The sequence below is a fragment of the Spea bombifrons genome, chromosome 10 (assembly GCF_027358695.1).
Source record: "Spea bombifrons isolate aSpeBom1 chromosome 10, aSpeBom1.2.pri, whole genome shotgun sequence".
Lineage (NCBI taxonomy): Eukaryota > Metazoa > Chordata > Amphibia > Anura > Pelobatidae > Spea > Spea bombifrons.
The window spans coordinates 23,814,225-23,840,720 of record NC_071096.1 but is presented as its reverse complement, the minus strand read 5'-3'; the positions used below and the strand labels follow the sequence as shown (position 1 = coordinate 23,840,720).

The 26,496-nt window shown below is 41.6% G+C and overlaps 1 protein-coding gene across 2 annotated transcripts in view; it reads right to left on the bottom strand.

Moving 5' to 3' along the window:
- The window catches only part of CARMIL2 (capping protein regulator and myosin 1 linker 2), a 121,605-nt gene that overhangs the window by 27,285 nt on the left and 67,824 nt on the right, over nucleotides 1-26,496 (bottom strand). For both annotated transcript variants that reach the window (XM_053449731.1, XM_053449732.1), the window contains exon 6: nucleotides 15,583-15,654. In XM_053449731.1, the coding sequence (XP_053305706.1) occupies nucleotides 15,583-15,654 (72 nt within the window). The remainder of the gene's footprint in view (nucleotides 1-15,582; nucleotides 15,655-26,496) is intronic.

Here is a 26,496-nt window from a genome sequence, read left to right as displayed (position 1 = left end):
CAGCATAATTCGCTTAAGAGTTCTCACGTAAAGGATGAGAAGAATGTACAATCTCATAATTAAATGGACAGCAATGGGAACCAGTCTATTCACTTGACTGTATTGAGAGTAAAGGAATATAGTAGCATGACAAACTATGTGAACCCTTTGGAATTACCTGGTTTCCTGCATATTTGGTCATTAAACGTGAACTGATCTTCAACTAAGTCACAACAGACATATATATAGACACAATATGCTCCAACTTATAGCATAGAAACAATCACATGTTTTCATATCTTTATTGAACACACTCTGTGAACATTCAAAGTACAGGTTTGGCAAAGTATGTGAGCCTCCAGGCCAACTTGGTCTATTCACTAAAGAGTTGACAGAACAGTTGTGTTTAGCACCTTTCCTTCATGAAAGCCCATTCCCAATGATTTTTGTTTGCTGTATGAACAGCTTGGCTGGCCCTGCAAAATGTATAGTAGAATCAGTGAGATTTCTCCAAAGCTTCCTAACCCATTAAATTTTGCATTATGCAGGGATTAGCTCAGCCCTTCTAGCTGGGGAAACCTGCTGGTGTTGGTGCTTTATAAAGAATAGTGCAAACTCTTCCTTTAATGTAGAGTTTAATCAATGAGACAAGATTGAAGGTGTTGGTCGCAGCTGTCTTGCCCTATAAAAAACCCCACATAATGTTTCAGCTTAATTTTCCCAAGAAGCATGTCTTGAACAAAAAAGATCTATGAAAAATTAAAATTAAGAAATGTTGACTTGCATAAAGATGAAAAAGGTTAATGGAGACAGTTTGGCACTGTTGCTGCTTTCCCTAGATGACTGCAAGAGCAAAATGCAGAATGCTCAATAAGGTTAAAAATCCTAGAATGTCAGCTAAAGAATTAAAGATATCTCTAGAACATGCTGTAATACAATGGGTAGGTTTTAGGAGTAGGAAACCGAGGAGATGAGCAAAAGACACAGTTAAAGGGACGCCACAATGCTTTGAAACCAATAACAGGTCACAGCCCTGGGGTCAGAGGCAGGCGGTAGGCAAAATGACAGAAAAGCCGCAGCAGGGAGACACAGTAGGCAACTAAGCAACGCTGAATACCTAAGCACCACCATTATGGTTCCAGGTGGTTTTATAGGGCTTCCTCTGTAGCTCCGCCCCCCTTAAAAGAAGGCACACGGAAGTGTCTCCTCCCCTGCTAGCAGCCTCGCCTCCCCTCCCCTGCTAGCAGCCTCGCCTCTCCTTCACCGCTGTCTTCAGCTCCCCTGGGAGAGAAGGAAGGCAACTGCCGCGAGGAGGACAGACAACCCGAGATGTGGTCGTGCTGCCCTCTTAGTGTGCACCATGGGGGTGCGACGCCATTGAGAGGGAGGACACATGCTAACATCTCGTTAACAAATTTACTGTACATGAAGCAATAAAGAAGAACAGCGTTTATCAAAGGACAGCAGAAGAAGCCACTGCTAACCATAAAAAACATTGCTGCACACCTGAAGTTCTCAAAAGAGCACTTTGTTCCACAGTGCTACTGGTCTAACATTCTGTGGGCAGATGATACCACACTGGAATTGTGCTATATGTGGATAAAAAAGGCACAGCACACCTCAATACCTCATGCCAATTGTAAAGCATGGTGGAAGGGCCATCCCTATATCAGTAGTGACATAGGAGGCACAAGCCTCTTAGAGGCACAGGCCACATTCCATCTGTGTGCCACTTTCCACCCAATAGCTAATTTTCCTAAGTGCCACTGTTTTGGAGTTTACCAAGGGAGTTCACCAAGGAGGACAACAAGGAAGGACAAAGATGAACCTGGAGGCTCCCTGCAATCAATACTCCACTGAACTGTCATCAAGTGCTGCCTATTGCTTATTGTGTTTGCTCCACCACCATTCCATTTCCATCACCATCTGTCTCCAGTTACCATACTCACAATCCTCTTGTTCCTCTTTTTCACTTTCCTCTATTACTGTATTTGCTCGATTATAAGAAAAGGTTTTTTCCAGAGCAAATGCTCTGCTGGGGCCATGCTGCTTACCGGGCTTTGGTCGCGAGCAGCGTCTCTGCTACTAGCAGCAGGAGAACAGGAAGCTAGCACAGTCCTCACATAACTCTACCTCCCCCCTCCTTCCTCTGGGGGCGGGGCCAGAGAAGTTGCTCGCACAGCCGGGCCCCTGCAGAAGTCTTCGAGTGAGAGATCTGCAGTTCAGGTACGGGGGTGGGGGAGGGGTTTTGATCAAGTATGTGTGATTAATGGAATGAATGAGTATATAAATGTTTGTGAATGAGTGTGCGTGTGATAGCATGGATGTGTAAGGGGGGTGGTGGTGGTAGCATGGCATAGGGAGGCTGTAATCCCACTGCTATCATCCCCAGTTTCCAGCATGTACTGGCTGCCTTGGCTTGATAGGAGTGTGATTGCTGTTAGCAGATATATATATATATATATATATATATATATCTCCAGAAATGCATTTTAACCGCCTATATGCCACTCAGCCCCATGATATGCCTTTTAACCCCCTATATGCCAGAGTGGCATCTAGGGGTATAAGGCATATCATGGGGCAGAGTGGCATATAGAGGGTTAAAAGGCACATCATGGGACAGAGTGGCAAATAGGGGGGTGTAAGGCATTTCTGGGGGAAGAGTGGCAAGCCTGGGGGCAGATGTGCATAACTGGGGGGGGGCAGGTTGGCAAATAAAAGGAAATAAAAAATACATATTTTTCTCAATCATAGCTTTTATTAAATATGAAAATTAGTTTACATGAATTAATATTTACTAGTAAAACTTTTTTCCTATAGGGTAGTCTTATATTCAGGCTTTTTGTTTTTTTTCCTAAATTAATATTTTGATTTTGGGGGGTCGTCTTATAATCAAGCAAATACGGTATTAGTAGAACAGTTATCTCTCTCCAGCCACCAGCATCTCCTTTGGTTCTCTCTTACTCATCCCAGTCAACATTCCAGAAACGTCAATAATCTTGTTCACATGCCCTCCTGCTCCTCCTACCCTCCATTTATCCTTGCACTCTGGAATGCACTGTCTGTAACAAACTAACAGCCTTACACAATCACTTTGCCTCTAGTTCCCTGCACCTTCTTGCTCTAACTGAAACCTGGCAAACCTCTTGTAACACTGCCTCTCCCGCTGCTCTCTCATATGGTGGCCTCCACCTCACTCACACTCCCAACTTATACTTTTCAACCTATTCCCTCTGCTCCATCACTCTCTTTCTCCTCATTTGAAGTCCATGCCATCCAACTATTTAATCCCATCTCCTTACGAATAGCTGTTATATACCGTCCCACTGGCCCGGCAAACATGTTTCTTGACCACTTCTCCTCATGGCTGGCTCTCTTTCTCTCCTCTGATATTCCTTCTGTTATCCTTGGGGACTTCAACATCCCAGTTGACACTCTATTAAGTCCCATGGCTTCAAAATTTCTCTCTATTACCTCCTTTTTTAATCTCACACAACATATTAACTCCCCTACTAATAGGTGAGTGTTACTTGGCTTAAAATGTCTCCCACATAGGACATGGCCGCAAGATAACCAGATGTCAAAATTCCAATTTGAAAAATGTGTACCTTCCAAATGTGGCCATCCAAGTTGAAAAACTGAAACGCACTCTTACCAAATGTTGGATTTTAGCTCCCAAAGTATTACTAGTATTTATTGCCCTATAGCTTGGAAAAAAGCAAAACAACAGGTTTTTTAACGAGGAAAAGATTTTTCAAATAAAAGTCAGAGTGATTATAAGATCAAAATAATATCTTAAGAAAGCCCTTCTTGGGGAAAAAAAATATGTAATTTGTGTGGATACAGTAATTGTTAAAACGACTATTGTCATGAAGGGCCTATTTAATCTGAGTGTGTTTTCACTATTGTTCTCGTTAGAACTGTTTTGCTGCCATCTAGAGGATGAGTTTATATATTGCACAACATTGAGATCAAAAACTTCAATTATGTGGTCTATAAGGCTTGAGATCATGTGGCTTGCAGCGTTAACACACCCACCAAGTGTATGAAGACAGAATTAGATTGCGAATTGCAGTATAGGTTAATTTAACACAACTCAGGTATTTACATGTACATGGTTTTAAAGGCATTGCTACACTTATTCTGAAAAAAGCAGGAAAATGCTGAAACAAGTGAGAACTACTTAGTGAAAAATCTTAAGTGAAGACAAAGTGGTATTTTTATTACTGTGGGTGTGCAGTGCAAAGTATTGTTAAAAAAAGGGGAAAGGGTTTGTTAGTGGCTTTGCTAATTAGTTAAGCAGGTGAATCCTGGGCTGAGGCGAATCCAAGGGAGGACTCCTAAATCAAAAACTGAAGACGTTACAAACAAAGAAGGAGTAGAAGGACAGTATAAATCATTGCATATAATATATATTTGGGGATTTACATTAACCAGTGTGCTAGATAATCCCACTGAAAATCAATACACCCTTGGAGCAAGTTCCCCAGGGGCCTTACAGCTGTTGCAAGTATAAGCAGGTTGTGGAGCTAGGAATGCAACATAATAGATCTAAAGGGGCAACTAGCAACACTGTTATGGAGAGATGCTTACTGCTTATGGAACAGGCACCAGTAAAGCAAGTGCACAGGAGAGAGTGGAGTTGGGGAGAATAGGTTTCTAGAGCAGAGAGCTGGGTTAGTTGTTCAAACGGTAGCAGGGGTCGAAGAGCTAGGGAGGCTTCTGAGCTAGTTTGCCCTTTTGTGTGAGGATGCTGGGTAGATCAGCTCAGAGGAGGCATTTCTAGGGCAGGCTTACTCACCTATGTATTACTCACCTATGTATTTTGGGCTGATGAATACTATAGCCGTTGCTGCCGCCCAAGAATGATGGGAGTTTGAGCGCAGGGCTTTCTTTTGTGTGTTTATGTCTCAATTTTGTATCTCACAGCCAGGTTGCTATTGCTGCCGCCCACCCCATGTGGTCCCTATTAAGGGCTAATAAATGTGTAGGGGTTCAAGAGAATACCCCTCTTTATCTCATTAGAGATTTTTACCTTTAGCTCACAGCAGCGAGGTGAATGGTATAGTGTAGGACTCGCCTAAGAGGTTTGCCGTGACGTGGCAGGCGAGCTTCCATTTTAATGGCCATTGGAGTGAAACTAAAAACCTCCATTTGTCTATATAAGCACAGGTGTTTGGGATAGTGCGCAGGTAACTTTTTTTCGGTGTTTGTTCTATGTATTTTGGGCTGATGAATACTATAGCCGTTGCTGCCGCCCAAGAATGATGGGAGTTTGAGCGCAGGGCTTTCTTTTGTGTGTTTATGTCTCAATTTTGTATCTCACAGCCAGGTTGCTATTGCTGCCGCCCACCCCATGTGGTCCCTATTAAGGGCTAATAAATGTGTAGGGGTTCAAGAGAATACCCCTCTTTATCTCATTAGAGATTTTTACCTTTAGCTCACAGCAGCGAGGTGAATGGTATAGTGTAGGACTCGCCTAAGAGGTTTGCCGTGACGTGGCAGGCGAGCTTCCATTTTAATGGCCATTGGAGTGAAACTAAAAACCTCCATTTGTCTATAAAAGCACAGGTGTTTGGGATAGTGCGCAGGTAACTTTTTTCGGTGTTTGTTCTATGTATTTTGGGCTGATGAATACTATAGCCGTTGCTGCCGCCCAAGAATGATGGGAGTTTGAGCGCAGGGCTTTCTTTTGTGTGTTTATGTCTCAATTTTGTATCTCACAGCCAGGTTGCTATTGCTGCCGCCCACCCCATGTAGTCCCTATTAAGGGCTAATAAATGTGTAGGGGTTCAAGAGAATACCCCTCTTTATCTCATTAGAGATTTTTACCTTTAGCTCACAGCAGCGAGGTGAATGGTATAGTGTAGGACTCGCCTAAGAGGTTTGCCGTGACGTGGCAGGCGAGCTTCCATTTTAATGGCCATTGGAGTGAAACTAAAAACCTCCATTTGTCTATATAAGCACAGGTGTTTGGGATAGTGCGCAGGTAACTTTTTTTTCGGTGTTTGTTCTATGTATTTTGGGCTGATGAATACTATAGCCATTGCTGCCGCCCAAGAATGATGGGAGTTTGAGCGCAGGGCTTTCTTTTGTGTGTTTATTACTCACCTAGCAGCCAGATGAGTAGCCACCCCAGCACAGTGAGCAGTTGATTACTTTTTTACTGTACTGACGTACTCCCAATCCCATCACATTACATCAACATGCGTTAGAAAATCAAGAAAAGATGGGCATGGATGGTGGGCTGATTTGGTGGCACAATGGGCAACTTGACTAGACTTGCCCCCCAAACCTTAGGCTGCCAGGTTATAAGGTTACTCACTTTTTAGAAGGGAGAGAGTAAACAAAAAAAGGGGAGGGTTTTTTATATGTATTTTCTACAAAGATGCCAACAAAGTATGCAAAAAGGGTGAATAAAATGGCTATATTGAAAATTAGAAACAGACTGCTAAACAGGTGTAAAACTAATCATACATATTTTTTAAGCATGTAAATGCTTATGTATCTGTTTGTCTTAGTCTGTCAATTCTAGTCTTGTCATACCCCTTTAACCCCTTAATGACAAGACTGTTTCTTTTTTGTAGTACACTTTGGGACAAATGCTCTTAACATTTTTCAGTGTTGCTGTTTAGCTGTAATTTTCTTATTTCTCATTTTCTACACCCACTCACATTATATATTGTTCAGGGCTTTATTTTTATCATATCATATAAAATACTATGAAAAATATGGTGATTTTTTGTTAAAAAAGTACATTTTCTCACTTTTATTAGAAAAATCTTTTACTCATCTGCTATTTGTCCTGAGTTTAGAAATTTTTATGTTTTTTGCTTTTTTTCCTATGTGCTATTTGGGGTATCTTTGAAGCCGGCCAATGCAATTTACCCCATCAAACCGTATATATATATATATTTTTTTTTTTTATAAATTCTCCGTTTATTGAGTTGTGCATAGAAAAAACAACAGATTGCAGCAAGCTGCAGCAAGGATGAACACAAGTGGTACAGTCATAACATAGCATACAATGAGCCGCGTGACCGCGTTATAGCCAGAGAGCAACACAAACATCACTCATAGGAGGCAAAATAGCAGAGAATGCGAATGGTAGGCACAATGAAGATTACAGACAAATGCCTAGGTTACAATGTCAATTCAAGAAACATGTTAAACACATTGCATGAAAACCATTCCCAGTAATCAGAGGTACGCAGAGATGTGTGAGCCAAAAAAGTGAACACCCTGCACAGCAAGAACAACCAAATTGAGGTAAGGTTTCGGAGAAACATGGCTCAACAATAAAACAAAAAAGGGACCCGTAAGTTACCTTCATAACAAACAGAGAAAAAAAAGGGGGAATAAAGGGAAAGGAAGGAAAAGCGACGCGCGTGTGACAGTGTTAACAGCCATCCAAAGTAAAACATATGTAATGTATAACATAAGAGGCCTGTGTATAAGGACGCGGCATGAAAAGAAGGGCCCCGAGAGGGCTGGAGAGCCAGCTCAAACCATGGGGGAGCCTATTCAGCTAAGCATCTCAGGGAACCTTGGGAAGGACGTAAGGTCTCTCCACCAAAACCATCAAACCGTATATTTTTGAAAACTAGACACCCCAAGGTATTTTAAATGCTTGTGTTTTAACCCTTTCCATACACATGTATGGATTTACCGCTCCTGGTATATGTCACTGTGTTTAGCAACATCTCCTGAGCACAGTGATACCCAACCTGCATGTATTTGCTGGGTTGTTCGGGGACTAAAAGGCCACATTTGGGAAGTGTGCATTTTTCAAACTGATATTTTGACATGTACAAAACCCAATTCAATTTACCCCATCAAATTGTATTTTTTTCACACACGTTGTACTTAATGTATGAATTTACCACTCCTGGTATATGTCACTGCCAAACAACACCAAACAATATGTGTTCAGCAACAGCGGTACTCCCCATGCATGGGTTTGTTGGGTTATTTTGGCAATTGGACATCTGGTCAGTCTGTGCCCATTTCCCATTTTTGGGACATTTTTGAAGCCGGCCAGTTTAATTTACCCCATCCAATCATACATTTTTTAAAACTAGGCATCCCATGGGCATTTAAAATGCCAATATTTTAACTCTTTCCATGCGACAAGTTTAGTGAAGAAGTATCTATCTATCAATCTATCTATCTATATATATATATATCGACTTTTTTGGTGACAGTGGGAAATTATTTTTACGTTACCAAATTTTACTAATCACATTGTGATTACTGAGCTGTGCTCTATTGACCTGCATGGTTGAATGCAGTATCTGCATTCAACCTGCAGGGGGAGCTCGAGAGTTCTCAGGATGGCACTGATGGCGCTTGTGGTTGCTCTTGGGATGCAATCACAAGACGATCTGGGTAGGGGGTTTGTGTTACTGAGTGCCCCGATATCAAGGCATGTCAGCAATACCGATTATGCTTAGGAAATGATTACTGATAGCTTCCTAAGCTCTGTTTTAGATGGCGGACATTTTTTTTTGGGGGGGGGGGTGGCTCCTTTGATCCATGGCTAGCCGCACTTATGAGGCTTCTGTGGATGCTGCAAAGCCGTCGATCGTGGTGAAAACGGCGATGCAGGTATTTCACAGCAGCCCGTTTTCACAGCAGCTGTCGCGAATGCACGGCATTGTGAGCGCGTAAATGTACAGGCTTTGTTGTGAAGGGTTTGATATATTTATTGTATTAAGTGCTGTGTAAATTGTTGGCGCTATATAAATACAAGATAATAATAATAGTAGATATGATCTGTTTGGACTTTGGACCACAAAACCACATGCCACAGTTTAATCACATCTTTATTAAATATAAATAACAACCCAACAACGAAATCCAGAGACTTAGGCTCGTCTGAATACCTGTTTTGGCTCCTGACCTCTGACTGTGTGCTGTACGGGCTCAAAATGCATTGTTTTCAATGGGTTTAGGGACCGCCCACTGTGCTTAAGGGGTTTAGACGACCATACCTTGATGGCCTCAATCGCTTTGATTCCTAAGGAGGGTAAGGATCCTGAGCACAGTGGTATCGTCCAATTTCTTTGCTAAATGTTGACCTGAAGCTGTTTGCCAAGATCTTGGCCACCCGGGTGAAGCCCTTCATGTCCTCTCTTGTTCATCCTGACCAGACTGGCTTTATCCCTGGCGTTGTCCCTCATGCATTATGCAAAATACACTTCCACCCCGGCCATCCTGCTGTCCACAGACGCGGAGAAGGCCTTCGACAGAGTAGATTGGTTGTTCATGCTGTCCACTTTAACACATATGGGCTTTGGGAATGCTTACTTGGATCCAATCTCTATACAACTCCCACGGCCTGAGTCTGTATCAATGGCTCTCTCGGAACCCCTTTGTAGCCGAATGGAACTTGAGTTGCCCGTTGTCTCCTTTGTTGTTTGTACTCTCCCTTGAGCCACTCCTTCAGGCCATCAGGATGATTCCTGATATTAGTGGTCTTCCAAATGGACACAAGACTCTGAGTTATGCTGATGACCTTCTGTTCGTTATTACCCGTCCGAGAATTTCCCTTCCTAACATCATCCAGGAAATCTCACTTTACGGTGCCGTTACAAACTTCAAGATTAATGCTTTCAAATCTGAAATTCTTAATGTAAATTTGCCCATTAGTGAGATAGGCCCTTGAAGTCATCCTTCCCTTCTGCCTGGAATAGTCCTAAGCTTAAGTACCTGGGGATTTGGCTTACACTTGACTTCCCACAGTTGTTTCATTACAAGTTTTTCGCCCTTGCTGACTACCCAACAGGGGGATCTATCCTCGTGGAGACGACTAACAGTTTCCTGGGTGGACCTGTGTGTGGAGGCCACCCTCCCGGCTCACGGGAACTCTCGCGCCTATACGGTCTGCTCCTTGACGCCTCCAATCCTGTGCGCCCATCGTTTATGGGGCGTTGTGAGTCTGAGCTGCAGGTCACTTTTACATCAGAACAATTGAAGAAGATTTGTGTCTTTACCCACCGCTGCTCCAAAAGCAATAGGGATCAGGAGCCCCCTGCAGTCACTTCCGTTTATCTACCAGGTGTGCCTAATAGGTGCTGGAGGTGTGGTGCTGCACCTGGTTCTCTCCTTCATCTATGGTGGCAGTGTCTGCTTATAATCCCTTTTTGGAAGGCTATTCACCTCTCAGTTGCACCACTTTACTGACAAGATCATTCCCTTCACGCCAGAGTTTTTCTTACTTCACCATATGCTCCACTCAATGAAATGGTTCTGGAAATCAGTTATTTGTCATCTTTTGACAGCGCGAAAGCTTTGATCCCCCTGCACTGGAGTAGCCCGACTCCCCCCTACATTCAGGGATTGGATACTCCGAGTGGAACGGCTGCGGGTGCTGGAGGAGTTGAGCTAATTGGCCACTGAGTTCTACTGGCTGAATTTTGTGTCCGGTCCTCTTCTTCGTCCCTTGCTAGAATGAATCCCTGGTGGGAGTGTCTCCACCTTGCTACCCTCCCTGTATATTTGGCTCTTGAGCCTTGTGCTTTTTTTTCTTGTCTTTCTTTCTGTGCTCTTCTCATTCTTCCCTCTCTTTTCCATCTCTCCCTTTTTTTCTCTCTGTCTTCCCCTTGCTCCCCTGCCCTCTGCGGTCTACCCTAACCCCCTTTCCCTCTTCCCCTCCCTCCCTACCTGCCTCACTCCCTTTTCGTTCTTGGTGAGAGAGAACAGGGTATAACTTCAAGCGGCTACTAGCTAATTAACAGTATATGTCTGCACGGCAGTTATGACCAAAAAACGTATATTGAATGTATCCATCATGGTGAAGACATCTCATCAGAATTCAGAAGTCTCCGATGTAAGCTCATGTTACCAGCTGATGGCTACTTTCATACCACTTCCCTGTACCTGATTTATTTTTTTCTGTACTAAAACATCTGCTGTCAAAATTCTTTAATGTTACATGCATTTGAATATGAATAACTTTGGTCACGATGGTCGTAGCTGACACTATGTAGCGGAATACTGTTACAGCTACTGCAGACGGATTATTGTTATGCAGGTTTTTTTTATGTACTTCTCTCCCTCTGCTCCTCCTTCCCTCCCTACCCTACTCTCTTTAGCTCTCGGTGTGCGTGGCAACTGAAGATAATGGTGTGCCAATGAGTTGCTCCTCTAGGTTTTAGGCAGTGTACTGCCCTGATAATATTACTGCTTTATTTTGTCTTTCCAAGGTTGATATTCTTGGCCTCTACTGGGCCTTACTCTACTCTCGCCTTTTTTCTATAAAGTATTATTGTATTGATGTTGCCTTATCATGCTTGCCCCTTATCCCTTCTCCTCCCTTCTTTTATTTTTTCTCTACCCCTTCCTGACTTTAAAATAGAATAAAACTTTTATTTACCCTAAAACCCTTTATGTTTAAATAAAGATTTCCCTCTTAAAGCTTTTTTTTATAAAGATTTTCCTTGTATAGCTTTTTTTTATAGAGATATTGTATATAGTCACACTTAGTATTATTTATTTGTGCAATACCAGTCAGGAGCTGCAAAGGCCAATAAGATACTGACATGTATGAAACAGAGTATGGATTCATGGGAGGCGGATATCATCTTGCCTTTTTAGAGAAGATCTCACCTTAAATATGCGGTGCAATTCTGTGCACTGGTCCTTAAATATGACATTATGAAACAAGGGAAGGTGCAAAGGAGGGCTACAAAGTTAAAAAGGAAGCTTCGGCATTTTGGCAGAAGTTTGCTGGTAGGTCATCTCCCTGGAGATGTGGACAGAGAAAGAAGAGCAAGAAGATGAAGAACAAGAATATACGAGACACGGGAGTTGAAGTGGTTGGTGGAAAAGATAGGGAGACGTTGTTACCTCCTCCGTTGTCCCGCGGGCAGAGGAGCTGAGACGCAGCCCCCCTGCTCGTTCCGTCGGCGGGAGCCGTCTCCAGGTCCGTCCTGCTGCTAGACGCGCGTCTTGACATCATAAGAGTCTGTTTGCGCATGCACTAATGGCTAACTCATGAATATTCATGTTGCTTCTTAAAGCGACATTTATCCTTTTTCCTCACCCTAATTAGGTGGGTAGGAGGATCCAGTTTTGTGGAGGGATTTTTAAACCCTCAGTTGGCACTACACCTTTTGCCTGTGATTCACTAGCGTTTGACTTGCTGATTTCTTGATCAGTTTATTGATTCCGGCTTGTACCTGACCTACGTTGTTTGCTGCCTGCCCTGACCTTTGATGTGACCCGGACTACTCTATTGCCTGACCCCAGAATTTATTATTTTTGTTCCTTAATTATCTGGGCATATCTACGTTCCTAATCCTGTTTTCTGCTAACGTCTCTGTTGCGCTGGTTGCTGAGCTCTCCATCTCCACCAGGAGGCGCCTTTTCCAATTTCTGTAGTACCGCTGTCGTTCAGAGAGTAGGCGCAGGGCCGGCCGAAGACTTAACGCCGCCTGGGGCGAAGTTTAAAATGCCGAAGCCCCCCCCCGCCGCCGATGCGGGGGGGGCGGCATTTTAAACTTCGCTGCCGCCATTATTCCCCCCCCCCCGGTACTTACCTTTAAAGAGTCCTGCCGGCGAGTCTCCCTCCTCTGCCACGGTTTGTAATGCTGAGCGCCGGAAATTGACGCCACTTCCGGCGCTCATCATTACAAGCCGGCACCGAGACTGAACAGGGAGACTCGCCGCAGAGGAGAGAGAGAGGGGCGCCGACCGGGTAAGCGAAAACTACTGGGCGCCCCTCTCTCTCTCTCCTCCGCTTCAAAACAAACAACCAAAAAAAACGCTTCTAAAGTGCCGCCTGGGGCAATTGACCCAGTCGGCTCCATTGTAGGGCCGGCCCTGAGTAGGCGTAAAATAGCCTGCACATTTTAGACAGAAATTCAGAGCTTTTTTGTTTGTTTTTATCCGTTTTGTAGGGGCCTGGCCTCTTTTTCAGAGATTCATACAAGCAAATTTTATTCAATTTGCAACTTGTACGAATCCGAATGCACAAGTCTATTAATTACTATGGTATCATGTTGCTATCAACAGGTCAACAGCACTAAAAACCAGGTTGTGAGGTTTCTCTTTCTCTTTCTCTTCCTTCTGACTTCTTTTTCTTAGCTTTCTTTTTTTTTTTTTTTTATTAATATTAATAAAGATATAAATACTCAAATGAAGAGAATGTATATATATACATGATGAAATATATAAAGCTTATATCTGAATGAAATTTATGACGGATAATTTTTTTTTTTTTTTCTTCCCCTCTCTTCTTGTTATGTAATATTTAACAATATATACATTGTATATATATTATAAACATAATAATATTTATGTAACAATTTTTCTCTTCTTTTTGTTGATTGTTTTTATCCTATTTATATGTATAAAATCAAATAAATAAAATGTGAATTAAAAAAAAACCAGGTTGTGATTTTATGATTTTGATGTTTATTTAAGCCACATCTGCTTTAAGCCTAGGTTCTGCTTTGGATAGTAAAGGGACACTTAATTTGCTATAATTTTACTGTATGAAATTTTAGCTGACACTATGCTCTTATGTGTTACGATTAACAAATAATTATGTATATGTAATAAGCAATGTGATTAGATCACAGCATTAATTAAAGGCGTATTCATATGATTGGTTAAGAATGATCTAACGTTAGCTATTGTTACTGTATTATATAAAAATGTGAATGTATTTTGATCTAGCAGATCCAATGTGGAGGCTTTATGGGACAAAATTCACTACCAGGTCCCCTTACAGCTCTTAAACATGCTTTGTGAATGATTCAGTGGGACATTGATGCAATTGATCAGGTCATTAATTACTATTCACAGGGACTGAGAACAGTTCCTTCCTCGTCTCCTGTTTGAATATCTACACGAATTATCATGTGGTTGTCACATCCTGAGTTCTTTATAGCACCCTTGTGCGAAGTACTTCATAGTTTTATATACCATTTAAAGTATTTGTTGCATTGTTATTATTTTAACATAATGTATAACTTTACATTTGCCACTTGCCTGCCCAGTCCCCTACTCTGTATTAATCCTCTTGCAGAGAAGCAAGATTAGATGATATTATTATCATGCCTAATTTTGTGTCATCAGCAAAAACTGAGACATGGCATACACTAATTAAAAAGAAGAGGAACAAGGACAGACCTCTTTGCATTCTATCATTTAGCCAATTTCCTGTCCAAGTACAAACATTTGCATTGGAATGGAAGGTTATTTTGGAATATCTACACCAGTGATTGCACCCTAGACTTAAACAAAATAATGGTCAATAATTCTTAATCCCTAACTTTAACACAGGAATTTTTGAAAGACTTCATTCAGCTACCATATTTGTAGCTAGATTTTAGGGGAGCTTATAATGTGGTCTGAATATGTGAAGGGGATGCATAGATTTCGAAATCATGTAAAACCACTTTAAATATGTGGCTATTTCTTCTGGATTAGGTAATCTACCAGCCACCTTTCAGCATTGAATAAATAACATTCTCATGATCTGACTTGATGAATGTGTAGTGGTTTACTTGAACAACATTATCATATTCTTTAAAACCCAGTGTGAGCATAGAAAACACATGACTAGGGTTTTTCCTGTTTCCACACTCACAGCCTCTATGGCAAACTGGAAAAAAATGCCACACTTTTGTAACCATTTCTGTTTTACATTGGGCTTAGAGGACTCGCTGACAACCTCTTTCTATTCTCAAACCTTTCAGCAGTATTTGCATGTTGTCCCCTTCCAACCCCCATCATGTTGGATAATGCAAAGCAGAAACTTGAAGTTAAAGACTTGAAGTTGAGAACGGATGGCACAGGGACATAAAACAGCACATATGAATGTGTGATTTGAGATAAGGGGGGATACATCCATCATTCAACTTATATCCGGGTTACATAAAACTTACATTGCCACCAATCTACATTGTATTTGGTATCATTAATTTGTTAGTAGTAAATATAGGCAGGGTTGTAAGCTCATTTGAGCAGGGCTCTCCTCACCTGTTGTCTCTGTCAATTTGTTATGTTATATACTACTTGTTATGTCCTGTCTACCCATTGTACAGCATTACTGAATTTGATGGTGCTACATAAAACAATAAATAATAATAATATAAACCTACCTGCTCTAGTGCTTGTTTGATTACCCTGGCCCATATGGCTTCTTCCTGGCGTTCCTGAGTTCTGTTGATTTTTGTGTTCTGACTCTAGCTTGTCCTTTGACCTCAACCTTGGCTCTTTTACTGTTTTGTGGTTGCTGTTTGCTGTCTGTTCTGACCTTTCAGAAATGTATGACAGTTCCCCCGCCTAGTGATTTGGTACCTCATTCAGCCCCTGTGGGTCTTGGATTTTCTATGTTCATCTTAGACTCTGCATCTTGGGATGTACAACTGTAAAGTCGATGAGTTCAAACTACAACACTCTTGGGATATACTCCTTCAAACTTCCACGTTCCACGTCACAAATTAGGGTTCACCTACTATCACATTAGTACTGAAATACAATCTGTACTGTGCAAATGTATGTTCTTTTTTAATAAAAAAAAAATATTAGTTTAAATGTCTGGTGCAGCAGAAAGGCCACTGGCTTAAAAAAAAAGACAGTACATACCTGTGGACAATGAATGAGTTCGAACTTTTAGAGATGGTGGTGGGGAATCAGCAGAATTATCCACAATGTCTCCTTCATAACCATAAATAAAGAAAATTAGAATTTGTGTTATAAATACTATAGTCGTCAAACCCATTGGCATTCATTTGTAAGATTATAAAATAATTCTTATATGACAAGTTTTGCAATGTAGTAATTTGCAGTAACCTCCCAGCCCAGAAACTCAAATATATTAAGGCAGAAACATTTATATCAATACAATTTTGGTTATTATTAAACTTAAAATGCATTTCATGGCTAGTTTACTAACATTTTAAATAGGTTGTGTTTTTTCTAGGTTGTTTCAAACTTAATTCTTAAACTTAGATACACAATTTTATCTCTAGAGCTATAGGGGCAAAACTGTACATGGGGCACCGAATGACCTGACAATTTGTATTCAATACCCCAACAACACTTTTGCTGGGAAAACCTTTTATTTTTTGGCAAATTGGATAGGGCTATATATTTAGCTCAGGATGTATGCTTATTGTTGTGCTGTTATTGTTGATTAAATTGACAATATTCTAAGATAAATGTGAGATGAAATTAAACATTGATTGATGTAAAGTAATACATATTGGTAGTACTATTTAAGAGCTAAATGCGTTCACACTATACAAGTCCAAACTATACAGAAACCTACAAGTAACAAAACAGTGGAAAATTTCATTTTTTATACAAAACATTTCAGTTTAGAGATATTCTGAAGATAATCTGGTGATAGTTTGTTTGTTTTGCTTTTTTGCACAGAGTAACATGGTGCAGACTAAAATGCTGTCCAATCTGTAAGCATTTAGCAATGCTCTATTTTACACCAGGAAAAAACTGCACCCTGCAATTTATAAGCTCTCTAAATCCACTCAGCAGTTGCAACTTCCTAGAAGTGGCAGACAGACTACAGTTGGTACTGGAGAGCAAATGTTGTTCGATAAGAAACATGTTCCTCAGTCTGTTTGCTGTCTTTTCAAATGCAGCCTCTTCAGAATGACTTTAAATTGTTTGGTAATGGCCTTATAACCCTTCCAAGATTAATGGGAAGCAACAATTGCTTCTCTAAGATCATTGCTGATGTATTTCCTCCTTCAGCTTTTATAGAGGTGGAACACTTGCTTATGATCAATTAATCAAGGGTATTTGACTAGCAGCACTTGTCTGCTACTTAGCATCTTAACGCCTACGAAAGCAGTAAGTATGTACTTCGTTTTTTATATATGGCTTCTCCATTTTGGCTTTATTTTTGTTAAAATAATGGCACAATGTAATATGTCATGTGTTGTTCACCTGAGGTTGTATTTACCTATTTATTAGACCTACTAAGGAACAGACGATTGTTATTATGTCCTGATTTGTAAAATCCTAGAATTCAACAAGGGTATACTTTCTTTTCCACCAACTAAAAAGATATGTATCTAAAGTGTGTTTTTAGAAGATTAGCTTCCTTCTTGAAATCACCAGAATCCGTATAATTACATCATGTCCAGTTTGAAAAGTATTGACTAATTTAGATGCTTCGACATAAAGGTAAGAGGATTATGACTTCTCCAGTTAAACAGTTTCTCGTTGTTGGCTTTCAGCAATGTGCTAATATTGTTTGAAGGTCCCCTTTGGATCCAAGAACACAAGATTATCAGAGACCAAGAATGAAGTTTTGAAGGCAATGCAATAAAGCATCTGAAAACAAGCAGGGCACTGGGTTCAAAAGCTAGAGGCAATAGTGGGGAAGTGTTTATGGCACTTTACAGATCTCATTTAGAATATTTTGTACATTTTTAGAGACCCCATCTCCAGATCAACAATCACATTTTGGAAACAGTTGTTAAGGGATACTGTAATGGTAAATTGTTAGCAAAGACTAAAATATCACAATGTATATGTCAGGCCCCATCCAGGCTGCAGAGCTGCATGTCTTTGGTTTCCCTGTCTTTCTGTGGTCTGCATGTCTTTTGTTTCCCTGTCTTTATGTGGTCCATTTCTGGATTTCTGTATGTTCTGTCCTGAACCTCTGATTCCTGGATTCCAGTCTTGCTCTTTGCTTCAGCTCCTGTTTCCTTTATAAGGTGTGCACCACCCGTGTGTTGTGTTTGTCTCAGTCTGCAGTCTAAAGGTATGTCCTTCTCAGTTCTGTGTTTGTACTCAATGTTTAGTTTATTAGTAAGTCAGTAAGCAGGGTTTAGCGTTAGGACCCACCGTCATTGGAGTACTTTGGCGTAGTGGTGGGCTAAGCATACTATGGCCATGAGATGTGATGGAATCTCTAATAGTTATTATACAGTCCTTGGCTAGTATCTGTATTTATGTGTGTCAGTCTGTGATGTAACCTGTATCCCCGGTAGAGGGGTGTCCTGTCCTGTTCATGTCAGATCTTGAGAATTCCTTGTCTTGTTCCCTGTGGTACCCTGTATTATGTATATCTTGGCTGGTTATGTTTCTTGCTTGGTCTCCCTGTCCCTTGCTCCTTGCTTGCTATGTTTCTTCTGTACTCTTCTTTGCTTTCCATACTCCCAGCCTGCAGCATCCTGCACATGATTTTATTGCTATATCTCATGCCTGCTCCAGGGCGCCTGCAGGATATCTCCAAGTTCTGGTTAACATCAGCTGCTATGTCAGGGCGCTGGTATGTGGCTGCACAACCCTAGATGCCCACCCGGGAGAGTGCAGTCACTCTGCATCAGGCCCTGTCCGACTCCGCTACTGCGCAATAACTCCTGCACTCCATCTTTGGGCGCTCTGGGTCAGTACAGTCATCAGTATGGACCCAGTTCCTGACAGTATAGCTTGGAGTGGGGAGATATGGTTTAAATAAGTAAAGGGTTTTTAACAAAGTATCTGAGGGAAGTGTATTTTAACAGTGTTAGAACAAGAGGTCATAATCTGAAACTAGAATATCAGGGGCAATGTAAGAATGGTTTTCTTTTATGGAGGTAAATGGAACAGCCTTCCAACAGAAGTGTAGAGTCTAATATATTGGGGAAATTTTAAGATGCATTGGATAGGCATAAAGCCATCCTGAATTTAACTCAAGAGCAAGGAATGATTAATATCAGTCTTTACATCACTAAAAATGGACAAATGGCTACCGTCAAATAATATATTTCTATTATGAGCACTAAGAATTGCCATCAATATAATACAAAAAAGACTTAACAAGTCTTTAACAACCATTAATTTGCTTACATCATCTAATGTAGTATAAAAAAATACAAAATTTTAGGAAAAATAGAAAAAAATTACCTTTTCTGACTTTTATTTGTAACTCTTATCTTTTATCTACAAATGCTAATGAAAAACACGCTAGATACATTTTAAATATGTGTCATTAAGATTAGAAATACCTAATATTTAGGGGGTTTTTTTAGCTTTTTTCCCCTTCAAGTTATAAGCCAATATGTACAAGTAGCATATTGCTATGTAAAACCATTCTTTTCATATCTGGTCACACTGTGCCAATGTCCTATTTGGGACATTTTTAAACCCAAATGTCTAGTTTTCAAACATATACGGTTTAATGGGGATACATTGAACTTATTTATCCCCATCAAACCATAAATGAAAACTAGACACCTTTGTTATTTATTTGCGTTTTTTCCACACACATACTTTAGCTATGAATTCACAGCTCCTGGAAAGTGTCACTGAAAAACAACATCCCAATATGTGTTAAGCAACATCTCCTGCGTACAGTGATACCACTCATGCAAAGGTTTCTTAGGTTGTTTGGGGCTAAAGGGATACATATGGGACATGTGCACCTTAGTTTCTCAACTAGGAAGTTTTACATTTTGTCCCTCATGCTCTACTTGGGACATCTGTGAACCCGGTCAATTCAATTTGCCCTGTCAAACCATATATTTTTGAAAAGTAAACACCTCCTGGTATTTCAAATGTTGGCATTTTTATTAATAATTAGTGAGAAAATGTATGAATATTTCTTCCAATAGGGGTTAATCTTGATATTATATACTAATTCATCTTGGCAGAAAGAAAATGAATAAAATCACAAAAAAAAATCACCCCAAGCATTTCATGCTGGAAATAAGTGGCTTGTATATCCTGTTGTGTGGATGGGCCATCTGTTTGGGAGCACAGAGCCTCCTCCCATTGGGGTCAAAAGGAATACGTTTGGATTGAATGGGGCAAAAGCTTATGTAGTGTCCTGATCCCCCCAAAATAAAAGCAAATATTCAGGTTCCTTCTTTTGGCCCATTCCTCAACAGAGACAGGGCCTCTGGGACTGCTGAGGTGTGCTTGTACTGTACAGCACGGTACTGCAGTTGTAGCCCTGACTTTGTGAGGGACTTGATTGTGGGCATATGTTAAGCAAGGATAGCAGGGATTGAAGGCATTTCCCTTCCTTTGCCAGCAACAGAAAGTATTTTTTTTATGCCCGTTGTCACAATCCCGGGTCCCGGCCGGCACAGGCAAGTTGTTGCCCGTACGCGGCAAACATCGGGATCCCGGGCCGCATCCTCGGGTCCCGGCAGACACAGGCAGGCTGATGCCTGTGAACGCCGGGGTCGGGTGTCACAGCCTCGGGTCCCGGCAGACACAGACAGGCTGATGCCTGTGAACGCCGGGCTCCGGGGTCGGGTGTCACAGCCTCGGCTCCCGGCAGACACAGGCAGGCTGATGCCTGTGAAACACCGGGCTCCGGGACATGTAGGGCTTTCTCCGGGGGTCATTCTACCACACTGCAGCAGCCTGCCTGCAGCAGTGGAGACCCCCGGAGTCAGAGACTTACCTGATCTCGGATCCTTCCTCGCGGCGCTGACAGGGGCATTTCGTTGCCACGCAACTGGAGGCGTGGTTTGGACGGCCGGCTGGAGCTTCAGCGGTGACATCATCCTGGGGCGGGTTAGGTTCTGGCGCCAGATTTAAAAATCAGGAAGTGCTCTAGCCAGTTACCCTGTTGTGGTCTTTGCGTTCAGTTGTGTTCCAAGTTGCTTCCAGTTATTTTGACCCTCTCTGGATTTCAACCACGGCTTGCCTGACTACCCTCTCTGGATTTCGACCACGGCTTGCCTGATGACCCTCTCTGGATTTCGACCACGGCTTGCCTGACTACCCTCTCTGGATTTTGACCACGGCTTGTATGACTACCCCCTCTGGAGCTGGACCTTGGCTTGTATGAGTTCCTGTGTCCTGACTCGGCTATCCTGACTTTGCTTAGCCTTTCACCTTGTACTGCCAACTCCATTCCTACTACCTATACCTACCTTATCTGGCCTCCTTGCTGTTGGGATCATCTAAATCCTCGGCTGCTGCTGCCAAGGGCTCCTCCTTTGGTTGTAGTATTCCAGGTGGAAAAACTTCCGCGGTGAGTGCCAGTGTAAGGGTGGTCGTGACACCCGTATATAGGTGGTCAGCAGACTGACCTGCTGCAAAAGGAGGACTCTGTGGACTCCAAAGTATGGCTTGTGCATTCTGTCAGGGGTCCGGGTGAGGTTGAAGTCTATGTGCAGGGGCAGGATCGGCTTTGGTACTATGCACAAGAGTGACGCGTGGTGCTATGTACAATTGCAGACAGCTGTTTGCCTTCATCTTTGGTGACACTAGCTTTGGGTCACCAAGGAAAATGCAGAGCAGGCAGGTATGTGAAGACTGCACAGGGCAGATTGCAGAGGGGGTCTTGAGTAAGTGCAAACTGCAGTGGGGGTCTGGAGCGTGTGCAGACTGCAGAGGGGGGCTGGAGCGTGTACAGACTGCATAGGGGGCTGGAGCAAGTGCTGATTAAAGAGAAGTCAAAGTCCATCCCAAATAGGTCAAAATCCAGGCGATCAAAGTCAAATGCAGTAAAAGGGGCAAAGCTAGTTGAGAGCCAATGCCAATGGTCAAATCCAAAATAAGGAGTAGAAATATCAAAAGTCCCTACGCGAGCTTGTTCCCTGCCAAGAGTGTGGGGGAACACAAGTTAATGAAGGCGTGCGAGGAGAGGATGCTGAGGAGGAAGGAGCGGAGGATGCGATGCGGGACCTAATGGCAGGAACGCGTAGGTATTCCGGTGAGTCACTACGACCGACCCTGACAGAGCCACAGGTGTGGCATAGGTAAGCCTGAAGCCAATGTCATGGCTTCTCCATTTTGGCTTTATTATTGTTGAATAACATCATGACAGGGTGTAATATGTGACGTGTTGTTGTTCATCTGATTTTGTATTCACCTAATTTTAAAATTTTATTTAGATCTGAAAATGTCATAGTATCACAACAGGGAGATATGCAAGCATTAACATGACAATTGAAAGATATGTTTGTTATGAAGCGCAGCCATGTATTAAAACAATCAATAGAACATTATCTTCCAATTTATTTGTCATCACAAGTAGAAGTGTAAGAATATTGATCGAATACCACTAAGCCTCTTGTATAATGGAAAGCATAAAGAAATTAAGTTGGTAAAAATGTGTGATATACTAAACCATGTGTTGTAGAATAGTTATTCCACTGTATAAATGTTTTCCTAAATATGTTCCACAAGGATCCCTGTGAAGTCTGGCATCCAATACACTCAGATGAAATATGTTTTATGTAATTCAGATCTTTGATGTCTAGGAAAATGGTAAAAGCTGAAAACTAACACTTAACATGGAAATTTATAAGAAAAAGGAAAAAAATATAAAACAATGTAGGAGGCACTATTGTGTTGAGTCAAGGCCATCTATATGAAAAATATGTAAAAAAAATGTAACAAAAAAAGTAATGTAAATGTCATAGAGTAATATAATAATGGGATAGGCATGAGGAACTCGAACAGAATAAATTCAGTATCAAAGCAAGGAATGAATAAGGTGACACCAATTTGCAGTAGTTCTGTAACCCATCCGGCAGTCAGACCATTAAACCATTAAACCATGAAAATCAGGTAACAGGTATTCAAATGGTCAACGGAGTAAAAAGAGGTGGCCAGGCACGGTCCCAAAACCAGACCAGATTTTTTCCATAAACATATGTAACAAAGCTATTTCTGGACAAAATAAGAGTGTAGGATTTTGAATATGGCCTGTCAGAGCATAAATAGGTGGGCAATCCCACCATACATGAAGCATTTTACCCTCTCCCATGCAACCCTTCCAACAAATAAGGGAACAGAAGGAAAACATTCTGGAGAGTCGTTTGGGGGGTAAGGTACCATCTGCACATGATTTTCTTTTGGAGTTCAATGTGGTTAGTGCAGTGGGTAACTCCTTTCATAGTCTCCTCTGCATCCAAACACAACTCCAAAGGGTATGAAGTATGGAGTTCTTTCTCCCAATCAAGTTCATAGGGGAGTTTATTTTCCCATAAATGGAGAGAGATCCCATAAATTTAGAGATCATTCCCTTTTGGGAAGAGCCAATTTTGCAGAGGTCAATGATTGGGTTGGATGCTGTTAAAATAATATTTATGGTGGGGTTTTTAAAACTGGATGAAATATCTTATTTGGAGGTATTTATAGAAATCTCTGGAAGGAATATTGTACTTTTATGTATTCAAACGGCTACAGGATGCTTTTATAGGGTTGGCAAGGCCATTTTAGGGTCTATAATAGTTGCTAAAATATCATCCGTAAAAAGTCCTAGTAATGTCCGAGTATAGAGCTATAATGGCTTTAGCAAAATTGTCTGGAATTCCATATTTTGGCAATACTGACTCCATAAAAAGCCAATGCAGCAGGTTTTATAATATATTGGCTAGTGAGGCCAACCGGCCCCCGGGGTATTTTCGCAAATGATAGTACTCTCTATTTCTTCTATGTTTATTAGGGATTCTAATTGTTTTTTTTCATCTCAACAATAAGTGAAGGTAATGTAAGAGATTCTAAATATTGATTCATAGCATCAATTGAGGGTTGTAGAAGGGCCGGGTCAGTTTTTAAATTGTAGAAGTTAGAGTAATAGGAGCTAAACTCCTCCACCATCCAAGAGGGATTCCTAATCATTGGTCCCTGTGGTTACCTACAACATCAGCACACCAGAAGCCTCAAGCCATTAAGGCTTGAGGCTTCTGGTGGGCTGATGTTGTAGGTAACTTTTTACTAAGCATCATGTCAGCTTTGTTGCCCTTAGCATAGAATTTTTGTCAAAGTTTTAACAGTATTTTGGGTTTGGGTTGCTTGTATTTCTGAAAGTTTAAACTTAATTTGTCAATTTTTTGGTAAAAGAGAAATGCCTGAAAAGCAATATGGAAACTCCTGCCACGCAAGACCTCACCACAGAGTGAAATTGCCAAGGAAATTCCTTGGAATAAATGTTGGGAATTTTATTCAATTTGAAATATGGTGTTTCTTGGATACACACAATGTGTGAGTCTGTTTTCTTGGCTTCCGATAATGTTAATCTGCATTTATGTGGCGTGTTAAGGCCATTAACATTTAGTGATACACATTAAGCATTGTCATATTATAATTTAGGGGTATGGAATTGAACTATAATGTATTCAGATCTTTGAGGTTTTGGGCAGGAAGTGTAGCCCGAGTTTTCTGAGTCAGAAGCAAAGGGAATCCAAGTACACCTAATTTCTATTAAAACAAATGTGAATATAATGTATAGGGCTGCAACTAACGATTATTTTAATAATCGATTAGTTGGCCGATTATTTTTTCGATTAATCGATTAATCGGATAAAAAAATACATTATTTTAAATTGAAGAAAAATTGCAATAAAAAACGTACAATTTACACTTTCATCTCTTTATCGCAATGGCCTCTCTCTCTCTATTCACCTTCTTATTTTACTGACATAATAATAAAAGCTACAAGAACCCAAACACAGTGTTTCTGAAACTAGGTTTTAATACAAAGTTATTAGTAAATATTAATTCATATGTTAACTATTTTTCATATTTAATAAAAACTGAGAAAAAAGCCTTGTTAAAATTTTTTTATTTACCAAACTGCCCCCAGTTATGCACATCTGACCCCCAGCTTGCCACTCTGCCCCTATATATGCCTTATACCTCTTATATGCCAGATTCCACTGTGCCCCCTGATATGCCTTATACTCCTTATATGCCAGTGATATGCAACTGAGCCCCCTGATATACCTTTTACCCCCAGATTTGTTTTATGCCCCCCTGATATGCCTAATATCGATGTCTTATACCCCCTATATGCCACTGAGCCCCCTGATATACCTTTTACCCCAGATATGTTTATGCCCCTGATATGCCTAATATCCATATGCCTTATACCCCCTATATGCCCTAAAAATTCATAATACCCCCCATACACCACTATAACTCACCCATACACCACTCTGGCTCCTCCCCCTCCCATACACCACTCTGGCTCCTCCCCCCCTCATACTCCACTCTGCCTCCTCCCCCCTCCCATACACCACTCTGCCTCCTCCCCCGCCCATTCATCACTTTGGCTCCTCCCCTCCCATACATCACTTTGCCTCCTCCCCCTCCCATATACCACTCTGCCTCCTCCCCTCCCATACATCACTTTGGCTCCTCCCCTTCCTATACTCCACTCTGCCTCCTCCCATACACCACTCTGACTCCTCCCCCTCCCATACACCACTCTGGCTCCTCCCCCTCCTACTCCACTCTGGCTCCTCCCATTCTCCACTCTGCCTCCCCCCTCCCATACATCACGTTGGCTCCGCCCCCTCCCATACTCCACTCTGCCTCCTGTGAACCTCCGTTTCTGACAAGACACCAGGGAGCCGGGTAGAGAGGCAGAGTGGCGTATGAGAGGGGGAGGAGCCAGAGTAGTGTATTGGAGGGTGGCTCCCATACACCCCTCTGACTCCTCCCCCCTCCCATACACCGCTCTGCCTCTCTACCCGGCTCCGTTACTGAAGGCACTTTCACTGCAGCTTCATAGAAGCTTCAGTGTAAGTGAAGGGCAGTAACGGAGTCTGTCTGTGCGATGCAGAGAGGATGATTCTCTGTCAGCCGGTGGGGGGTTTGCATCGCACAGACAGACTCCGTTACTCACCTTCACTTACACTGAGGCTTCTATGAAGTTGCAGGGAAAGTGCCTGTCAGTAACGGTGCCGGGTAGAGAGGCAGAGTGATGTATGGGAGGGGGGAGGAGGCAGATGGGAGGGGGAGAGAGACGGAAGTGAGAGACCGGCCGACAGTGAGGGGAATCCAGGTCTCCTGCAGCGTTGCGGGGGATCTGGATTCCGGTGTTATAATCCGATCTCTGTTTGAGGTCGGATTATATAAGGAGAGGAGTTTTTCAGAGCATTTGCTCTGAAAAAAACCTCTTTTTATAATCGATAAAAATCGATCCGATTAATCGATGATGAAATTCGTTGACAACGATTTTCATTATCGATTATTATCGATTTTATCGATTAGTTGTTTCAGCCCTAATAATGTAAGACCGTGCCTGACCCCTCCATAACAAATCCCATCAGTTCATCTGGGAAATTTAAAACATACTAAATATCGTGATGCATCCTTTTCATAAAGAAAATACACCTCCAAACAAATGAAAAGTAAAACCTCTAGCAAGGAAAAAAATGCAACCAGCTAATTCTTAAATTTTATATGGGTGCAGCAATGAGGGTGTGTGTGTACTCATCTGTGGAGTGATAGAATTTGTGTACCAGAGAGAAAACAAGAGATTAGTTATAGGAGAATGTCAGGGGACTCCCCAGTATTGATAATAGGTGTGTGAGTATATTCTTCTGTAAAGTGTATGTGGAAAAAGTAAAAATGTATGTTGTTAGGTCTGTTATATGACAAAAGGGGCGTATGACTCTGATTTCACACTCATGATTAAAAAGTGATCTTGTCTATTACATAAACAAGGAACTGGATCATTAGCAAGGACAATACTGAAGAAAGAAAATTAAATTGGGGAAAACCTTCATAAAGAAAACCTAAAATGCTGTCATAAACTTTAGTGCTTAATTTAAGTTTTACCGTATTTGCTCG